Genomic DNA, 10,698 nt, shown 5'->3' with positions numbered 1-10,698 from the left:
TTGTCATAATGCCAGCCCAAAGAACTTTTCCTTATTGTAGTCTCAGAGAAATAAAAATGGTTTGCATGATTATAATATTAACTTGCATTGCCACATATGTTTTTCCACTGTTTTATTTTGGAATGTAATAAAATAAGAAATATAAATATATAAAACAAAAAATTAACATTTTCTACCATTAGGTAAGTGAGTCTCAAATGGCAAATGCTTCACTCTGAAGTCCAACTGGAGTTTAAGAAAAGAAAACTAGAGCTCCAGTCATATTAGAGCAGTTATAATGTGAGCAAAACAACCCCCCAGCATAGGGCCTATATTAGAAGACCAAAGATGCATTCTTTCAAATGCATCTTGGTCAAACTGAAAAGGCTGAAAATGCAAAAATCAAAGTGGCTGTTAAGCAAATTCTTTCCCTGGGAAAGAATTTGGCCTTTCGTACTATCATTTTCGGCACTGTAGTGTGGTCTCGGAGTTGGTATATTTAAGTAGGGGGGTGTGGTGGACGCAGTCCCCCACATCGAGGGGGTGGGGGGGTGAACCCCCCCCCCCCACTTAATGTAATGTTTGTAATTGATTTTTTTGTTGTTGTTGGAACAGCGATTTTTTTTCCCTTGGAAAAAAATCACTGTTCTGACACTTCGACATTGTCAGCTTTCGCTTATATCAGGTCGATTAAACACCGTTCACTTTTTTAGACAGTAGGCAATAGCTACTGACCAAAAGTGGTTCATAGGTAGGTACTAGGCTATTGGCCCTAGGGCCTATACAAGCCTAGCCAAATGGTACCCTGGCTTTTGCCACCCAAGAAAATTATTGTCCTGTGCCCCTGTCAAGCAGAGCCACAGAAGTGATCCTCGGGGTGAATTTCCGATCTCCCATCCAATCAACAAGATCTTTCTTAAAGAGTGCTAATGAGGAGCTTTGTTTGATATAGATAGGTAATTTGTTCCAGAGTATGGGAAGTCCCTGAGATAGGAATCTATCCCACCAGCATGTTCTGTTTATTGTGGTGACAAGGTTTAGGTCCCTAGAGCGTGTAGCTCAGAGGAATTGGGATTTCTTTAAGTAAAGCATGTCCAACAGCTCTGGGTTTGACATAGCTTTGTATGTTAGGCAGAGATCGCCTCTGAGGTTAAAAAATAAATAATTAACAAAGGTCTTGTGTGTGTGTGTGTGTGTGTGTGTGTGTGTGTGTGTGTGTGTACGTGTTGGAGAATGGTCATCCAATGCTCAGAAGGTTCTAGGTCTTTCTCATGCATGAAGAGCAGTTATGCTTTAAAAGATGTTCACCTCTCCATTTCAAATCTACTACACAAGTTGAAAATAGTATATTTCACAAAATGCAAATTAATTAAACATATGAATGAACATCAGTTTATAGCACTGATCCACATGAACCATTTCAGGCTTAACCAAAAGCAATGGTTAACAGACCTGCTTGGGTTACATAGCAAACAATTGAAGCTGTGAAAATCAAATGCAGGTTGACTGCCAGGTACAGGTCTATCAACCATTGTCTTAAAATTCTGCACCAAACTGGCAGACTCACAGAATAGTATAAACAGAAGGAATAGTCCAAATATATAACCACAAATTAGGTCTTTCATAGACTATGAGTTTTATTTGCTAATTTGAAATGAGAAAAGCACACCAGCCACAAATATATTTTTTTAGGGGATGACCCATTTTGAGCTTAGAGTCAAAAGTGTGCAAATGAAGACTGAGACACTCATACCTACAACTATAGAAAAAATTAGTTAGAGGTTTATACCTTTACCCTGCGTGTTATAGTATCAGTCACCTTCGTAAGATGATACCTATTGGCATACGAGTGTCACACTCAAACATTGCCTGTCAGACTATTTACAAACAGCAGCAGTTAAGTAGCATATGTACAGAATGTGATATAAGACTGTACAAAGTTAAGATGGACTGCCATAAAGATGCGGAATTAGTGGTTTAATGAAAAGAAAATACTTTGTTGTTTCCTGCAAAGAGCTCTCATCTTTTAATTAATTGCTACCATTTGTTGTATTTACATATTTAGCAAGGCATCATCAGGGATGAACAAAAATGACTTTACATTCACAGTTCACAAGTAAAGCAACATTGTGTAACGCAATGTCCCTCCCATAGTAACACAGTCAGGGAGTAATATCACTGAATGAACATAATTTGACAAGGGGTTCAAAGGTACAGCACTTTGATCCAAAGATGATTCTGATGGTGACACAGCATGTCAAACATACATGAAAATAATTTGTGAACTGGAAACTAATTTGCTAAGGTAAAACTTTTAAATAGAGTCAGAATCAACACAATCTTTTTAAATGGATGTAGCTATGTAAGATGCTCAAATAGACTAATAAACTATTTCCCATTAAAACATATTCTGCAGCATTGTACAAAGGTATAACAAAATAACTGCAAACAGGCAAATAAGAGAAGCAATAGCAATCATGCCGGAGTCAGTGTATGCACCCCATTTAGGAATAATGTGTACAGAGTGAGTGCATGATGCTGCAACCTTGCTACTGATGGATTCTACTGACAAGTACACACATTCTTTCATGATTGCCACTGACAGGACTATTGCAATTGCAGTGACACTCAGTTGTGGACAGACTTACAGCTGCTGTCAGGCCTGACCACCACAGCTCCATATAAAGTCAACTAAACCACAGCAACAAGAACTTGTTTGTGGCCTGTTGTTCTTGTGAGGAAGAGTAGGATGCTGGGCATGTCACAGCATCAAAGAAATCCAAAGAGGTGACAGAAATTAATTTGCCTAAGGCACAGATTCTATAAAAGTATTATAGTGGCTTTACCACAGATCAGCATGATCTCTGCCAGCAGCTTCTGTCTACAATGTCTGCTCACGCATCTTACTTGTAAACACTGGCCACCTGAATATGAAACTGACCTAATTATGACAATGTTTTACAGCTGATTTATAATGAATAGCCTTCAGTGCATGACATCATGACATAACATATGAGGCGTCCACATGCTAGTAGTATGGTTCTGTACACTGGAAATGCATGTTATCTTCTCAAATAACTAAACATCATAGGATCAAAGGAAGTTACTAGGCCCCAAGACCCTTACAAGCCTAGCCAAGAATTTAGCCCATGTTCCAACAAGTCAGTCCTCTATGCCACTGTCCAGCAGGGACACAGGTGGAATCCCAGGGGTGTATTTTCTGTTCCCCATCCAGTTATCCAGGTTGTGTTTAAAAAGGTTTAATGAGGTACTCTGCTTTACATCTGCTCATAGTTCTTCTACTACATATGAGGTGCTGCCCCATGTCATACAAACAGCACTAAAAAGCTATGTTTATCTGTACCCTGTTCCTTTTCAGACCCTCTGTAGCCATGACCTGGTCCATGAAAATAAATACATAGTCAGTATATACAAACAGTTTACAGCAGTCAATCAATAAAAATATTTCTGTGTGGAAACTGGAATACCCAGTGAAAACATCCTGTAGGTATGATCAGAACATGAAAACTCCACAGGTCACTGACTAGTGGTCAGGACTGAAGCCTAGCCTTTGAACGTATAAAGGAGAATCATTAGCTATGAAGTCATCGCGTTCTAGAAGCCCCTAGTTCTTAAAATGTTCTGGCTCAATTTGGCATCCACTTTCCAAGTACAAACACCACCAGTAGTAGTACTAAAATTTCATATAATATGCTCCAAATTTCAAGTAAATGTCCTTTAAGTATACATACCTTTTAAAAAGACAATTTTGAAAATGTTGTAGCCTCCAGGACTGCACTTACCAGTAACTTGTTGTCTTTGATAAGACACAGGAGTTTGGTCCATTGTCCAAAGCGCTTCTTTCTCAAGAGGAAGGCACATATTCGAGCATCTTTCACCAGGTCCATTGATGCCTCTTCAGAAGGCCACTGATGTCTCATTTTCTTTCCTTTGCCATCTTCATCCTCCTCATCGTAAGATTCGTAGGAACTGCTCATAGCATCTGAATCGTAATCTTTACAACAAAAAGGATGGAAGGTTACATTTTAAAAAACAGCATCATGTGTACGTGCAATCATATCTTACCCTAGAATGAAAGCTATTAATAAAAATAAAGGTACAAAACTAAATGGCAGTCATTTAAAGAAGCTTTTATCTGTAAAATTCAGAGATAATGAATTAATGTGCAAAACTAAAAGTCATTTTTTTCAAACATGATAATTTAACTGATAGGACAAACTACCAGCTTTATTAATTTATTATTATAATACAATATTAAGTAACACTGGAACATACTTTATTCTACAAAGAATGAACATTTAGAAAATCCTCTTGATTCTTACCAGAGTGCTTGCTGAAACCTGAAGAACTATAATTGAGAGTATGAATTAGGTTAATATATACTAAGTGTGAGATTGTGTACTCTTAGACTATTCTCCCTACTTTGAAGCACAATGATTTCTGCGTTAGTGTGTATGTATATATAGATATATATATATATATATATATATGTAGCAGGAGTGGGGGTGGGGCACAGGTATAACTTGAATAGTGTAACAGTGAGTTACAAATCCCACTGCTTCACCATCTAAGTTTCTGTTAATTTTTCTTATTATAGTGTATTGTTCTTTCAACAGGTTTAAATCAATCAGAGGAAACAATGATAAAAAATAACTTCACGAAAACAATAAGAAGGTTGTGGGTTGTGGGTTGGCATAATGTTTAAAGGGTTTACCTCACAGACACAACCTACCGGGTTTGAGTGTCACCTTTAAGGGAAATCGTCTGGTCTTAAAATGGTCCAAAAGGGGAGCTAGCCTAGTGCTTACCTATAAAACTAAGTGACTACCCTAAGTAGGATTGCAGACTAAAGCCTTTGTTCCTTTACTTCTGAAGTTTTTGCACCCATGGAGCATAGGCCTGTTACAGCAATGCACTTCTCTGTAGTATGGGCATTCAGCATGAGGACATATACTTCTTGCAGCAGATGGCACACAACACAGTTTAGTAAGCCAGTGAAAGGGAAAGAAAATGGGTGGGCAGTCCATGAAGCTGCCCTGTTCCCTAACACCTGACTTTCATAGTTGAGGAATTGATGGATCGGGCAGGAATGAATGGGTTATAGGGCTCTGGTCTGGCTTTGGGCCACATGGCTCCTACCCCTCTGAAAGAATGGTCCACTGAGTGCAGGTAGAGAAGCCATTGGTCCAGGTCCTGTGGAAAGCAAAAAAAAAAAGAAAGATAGAAAAGAAAAGAAAATAATACTGTATCTTCATGGACTAATATCAAATTATCCCTCTAATAACACTTGCAAGGCAGAAAACTGCAATAAAAGATAAATACTAACCATTTACTTCCTTGGGAGAGGCTATGATTTATTATTTATTTTTTTATGTAATTTGATTATGACGAAGCAATAAGCAGACTGAACTGTAACGACTTTAGGTACTAACCCACCATAAATATTTAAATTGGCAGGGGGGTTAATTGAAATTAATGCAGTTAAAAACAGTAGGGCTTCTAAAAAGCAGAGTTTTATCATAACTACAGTAGTAGAACTCTGATGCAAATGCCACATTAAATAATGAGACAATTCCTTTGTTATGTTCTTCAACACACTCAATAAGAAAACATAACTGCCTTTTAAGGCAAAGTGCAACCTGCATCACAACTTTACTTACTTACCTTTATTCTGTATTCTAAGAAATGTATTTATTTTATTTATTTTATTTTACATTTGTTGACCGGGCTAGTCTAGCTGGATATATGTCCATTTTCAGTAGAGGCCCGGGGAGAAAAGCTCCAAGCAAAAACAATAACAATGTTAAAAAAAATGTATAACATAGCCATATAAACTAATCGTACAGTGGTAACATTGGTAAAAGGGAAAAAAAGGAAATATAGTTATAAAAGTGTTGACTATAGACATTATGCTAAAAGTTAAACTAAGTCTAAATAAGCAAGTATATCAGAAAGCTTCTCAATCATTTTCACTTAAACTTGGAAGAAGTTCCTTCTGCAAGACACATACTTTGTCAAACAACAGACCAACTTCCCAACATATGGGAGTGAAAAAAAAAACATTTATTTGGAGTAGACCTAGAAAGTACATTCCATTTAACTTTTCAAGAGTTTGTGTAGAATATGCCTGAGTCATTAGGTTGCTTCTAAATCCTAAATCTGTCATAGTTATGTCATTATCAAAAAAAAAAAAAACTGCAAACAATGCTGACAAAAACACACACACAGAATTTCCAAAACAACTCCGCTGACTTAAAACAAACATTCCAAATACAAATCTCTACAATATAACCATAAAAGTAAAAATAAAAAAAAATCATCCCAATACATTACCAATAAAAATGATGAATCGGCCAATCAGATAGCCATCAAAAAACAAAATAACAAACAAACAAAAAAAAAACTAAAACCACAAAATCATGACATATATATTGTAAGTGCCAAAGCCTTACATGCCAACTTTACATAAAAAAAAAAAACTTTCTTTATGGTTATACCATAACAAAATACAGGAACCATCTCCTCTTCTCCAGGTCAGGCATTTAGCTGGTAAAGAATGAACAATATGGCTATCATCTCTTTTGACAGTGTCACAGTACCTCAGCATTCCAGAGCAGTACCACTCCTTCTCTGTGAACGAGCATTTCCTCAGGTTTGTTTTAGGCCACCTTCCCTTCAGGTGCCACCAATTTTCTCTTTTTCCAACTTCTTTACTTCTGTTTCAAGTCACCTCACTTACTTACCTTGGACAATGACGGCATTAAAACCACGTACCTCCTGCTCCTTCTTTTGTCTTTTTACTACTGCTGTACATATATTGCACACTTTCCACCAACCCAATCTCCCTGTCGCCTTGAAGTTACAGAGAATAGAGGCATCACACCAGTTATAACCTTATGGATGCAAACTACTACTGAATATTACTGGAATCCAGTCAATAAGTTATGAAGATAGATATAGAATTCATTTAACTTTTCTCATTGCAGCTTCATAATACAGATCATGATTTAGCTTAGGATTAATACAATGCATAGATCCTTCTCCTGATTGGCTTACTTAGGAAGATTCCAGATAGTATATATACATGCCCAGGATTTATCCCTCCTCCCCAAACACCAACAAAGTGTATTAGAGTGCATTTTGCAATGCTAAATTTAAGATGTCTTGTGTTTGCCATGCCATCAATGCAAGGCATATCAGGTTCTCTCTCTATCTCTGTCCATGAGCACCATATCAGACAACCTAACTGCCTGTTCCATCATCAAAAATAAATCTAAAAAGCCTATCTCAACCCAAGGAACCTTCAGCTATCCAAGCTATAGTCTCTAGCTCTGAAGATCGTATTGCTGTCTCAGTTTTTTATTTACTTCTCTGAACTCCTATTCCTTATACACTTCCACCTGCCTTTTACCTAAACCCTCTATTTTTTAACTTTATCTATATCTCTGCTCTTATCTGTTTACTTCCCACAGTACAGTCACATCATTATCCTTAAGCTGTTATACTCTACTGACATCTAACTCCAGTCTACTTAACCCCTGCCTTCCTTTCCTCGCTCAGTTTTCTCTCTTCCCCTCCTACCAAATGACATGCACCTCGTCTCTCCGACCCCTCAAGATCTAGTATATCTTCATATCACTACTTTTTCTCAATACTCCCCTGACTATGACATTTCTACATAGTAAATAAGTACATTTAGCTACTCCTTCATTGTTATGAACTCTCTACCATGTAAAATGTAATTAGATTTCAATGTTGTTTTGATCTAACCATGTATACTGATTATGTTATCAACTCACGTCTTTATTCGTACAATATTTAGGCTACATATAATGTTTGTTAAATTCCTGTCAAATCTTTTACGTTTTGGACATTTATATATAAAATTGATGGGTCATGTAACAACGTGTGTGTCTTTGACTTATTTGTGTGTCTTCCAATTTAAAGCCACAGTAAACAGATTGACCTTATATAAAAATGATTAAACTATAATGTGTCCCTCTAACTTGAATGATCTCCAGCCACAGAATTGTGACACTTGAGATCAGTCATCATGCTTATACTCACCCTGCACAGCATGATGACAGAACTGGATTCTGGATTTGGTTTGCACTAAACTGTTCATCGTGCACAAAGCCATTAATTTACATTTACTGAAAGAATGAAGACTCACTTTCATTAGTTGAAATTCCATGTGTTATGCTGGTGATTGTTACTCTGGTTTTCAGTCAGCTCAGTTATTCTGTTTGCAATTTTCATGGTTTATGCAAACATCAAAAGCACTTTTTTGTGTGTTTGTAAGGAACAGATTAAAAGCAAATTTTATAAACAGAATACTACGTTAGAAAAACTGGAAGGATACATTTTTGTTCAGAGTAAACGGGTCTAAGACATCTGATTCTATAACTTCCTTTGTTTATTTTTTGGTAGAAAAAAAAAGAATTCACAAAAACAAGGCATTGGATGGACCAACATCCCAAATTTATTTTCTAATAGGTTGCCCGATATACAATAGGATAAGGTTATGTTTAGGTTTTTTTAGTTACTAGAAGAAATCAGCATAGCAAAACATGGTGCATGTGAAATTGCTTCCCTGCACTTCATTGAGTGCAAACTGGACACAATTCTATCTATTTTGTTCAACGCACTGATACTGAATCCCTGAGTCCCTATTTTCTTCTGTAAGAAATTATTGCTGGTATAGTTTCTTAGTGTGCACTGGCAACAATTAAATTATTTTCACAAATTTCCTTTCACTGTGTGTTGCTTCAACTGTGCAGTTAGTATACAAGTTCGGGCATAGCTCTCAACTGAATCAGGGACCAATCCAGTATTAATGGGAAACAATAAGGGGCTCTATTAAAATATCAGTACCAGTAGCTTGAGATGTTAACAGGATAAGAGACTATGAATTAATATACATTTTCTTTAGTAAAATAAGTATATAATCAAACTGTTGTCATTATTCTTATAATTTATTAAGTATAATTCACCACTTTTGCTCTGAAACTCAGTAGTTTTAGATGGGATAAAGAGGGACAGAGCAAAAATGTGAGTCAAAATCCATGATGGCCCATCAAGGATGGTTTAGAGGTACGAGTTCAGGAAAGAAGGGGGCTTGTCCTCCACACAGGCAATGAAGGGAGTTGCTCCCCTGCAAAAATGCTGCCATTTAAGGTTTTTCTTTATGTTAAAATCCAAAACATTTTTGTCTCAGTAAGTTAGCTCCTTACCGTGTTTCAACATAGCATGTCATAGTGGAAGCATATAAAACCCCCAGATAACTGTCAGACCCACAGGGCTGAAATTAATCATGTAGCAGCAGCAAAAAAGTACAGTTTTGTACCTACCATAAATGTAGATGTTCGAGTGCTAATACAGCTGCAGTAATCACAGATATAAGGTTCTCTGCCGTCTAAGCGGTCCCTCGATCGGCTTGAATTCAAAGAGATCTTAGTCGAGGCGTCGGTTGTCGTCGCTTTCTCTTCTAGCGTCAGTGAGGCCCGATTATATAGGAACACAGCTAGCGCCATTCTTCGGTCTTTCTTGCCCCAGATGTCAGGTGCTAGAAGGAAGGCAATACCGTAAATTATGCTTATATCGCGTATACATGCAATGCAATATAATCAAATCAGTGGATACCAGCGATAAACCATAGAAGAATGCTTGATCAGGTTGTAGAAGAGGTTGTTAGGCCCCATGCCTTTACCAAGTGGGGAAGGAGGGAGAGCACAACCACTTGCAGCTGTACAATGCTTTTCGAACATCTACATTTATAGGTACAAAACATACTATGTTCATCGTGCGCTTAGCTGGCGGTAATCCTGAATGGGTAGAGTCCCAAAGCTACGCACAGGGTGGTAGGTACTAGGAGGAACTGGGTTGAGCCAGAATGCCCTGCAAAACAGCAGTGGCAAAGCCTGCTCTTGTTCTGGAATATAAAAAAAAGCGGGTGGTAGTGTTTTGTGAAGGTATGTACAGAACTCAAGTGGCTGCCTCAGAATATCTTTGATAGGGGCTCTCCTCTGGGGAAGGCTGTAGAGGTAGCTGTGGCCCTGATTGAGTGTGATCTGATACCTGTGGAACAGATTTCCCATAATCGCGAATAACAAAACCGTATGCAGTGGCCTATCCACTTTGAAATAGTCCTGCTTGGAAACTGGCTTCCCACTTGAGCCTACAGCATAGGACACAAGAGAGTTGTTCACCACGATTTCCACCCGAAGGGACTTTGTTCTGTGTCAAATAGTAGCGTAGCTGCCTATGGATGTCTGAGGAATGTAAGCAGCCTTTCCTTTACAGGCTGAGGATTGGGTGCAAAAGTGGGAAGGTGTGTGAAAGCGATTTAAAAGCTACCCTAGATACCACTTTAGGCTTAAATGATGGGTTGGTGTGAAGGAAACCCTGTCCCTGATGGAAATCGAAGGGCTGCACACGCCATGTGAGGGCCTGTAGTTCTGAAACTCTGAGGCTGAGTATTAGCCAGAAGGAAGGCAGTTTTTCAGGACAAAATCATTGCAAATCTATTCGGGGCAGCTGGTTCAAAAGGAGGCAATGTTAATTTTTCTAGTACATGTAATTAAGATACAGGCTGGTATTGGATTTGTTTCCTTGGTGGTCTAATATTCTTAGCCCCTCTGAGGAACTAATAAGTAAGGCAATTTTGAGAAAATAAGGAGGATCGTGTTGTATTCTGTA

The 10,698-nt window shown here is 37.9% G+C and overlaps 1 protein-coding gene across 2 annotated transcripts in view; it reads right to left on the bottom strand.

The window, feature by feature from the left end:
- AFAP1 (actin filament associated protein 1) overlaps nt 1–10,698 on the bottom strand; it is a 1,391,048-nt gene that overhangs the window by 378,792 nt on the left and 1,001,558 nt on the right. For both annotated transcript variants that reach the window (XM_044062808.1, XM_044062809.1), the window contains exon 5: nt 3,783–3,994. In XM_044062808.1, the coding sequence (XP_043918743.1) occupies nt 3,783–3,994 (212 nt within the window). The remainder of the gene's footprint in view (nt 1–3,782; nt 3,995–10,698) is intronic.

Source organism: Protopterus annectens, chromosome 2.part1 (assembly GCF_019279795.1).
Source record: "Protopterus annectens isolate FY-2018-M chromosome 2.part1, PAN1.0, whole genome shotgun sequence".
NCBI lineage: Eukaryota > Metazoa > Chordata > Ceratodontiformes > Protopteridae > Protopterus > Protopterus annectens.
This window is presented reverse-complemented; position numbering and strand designations above follow the sequence as displayed.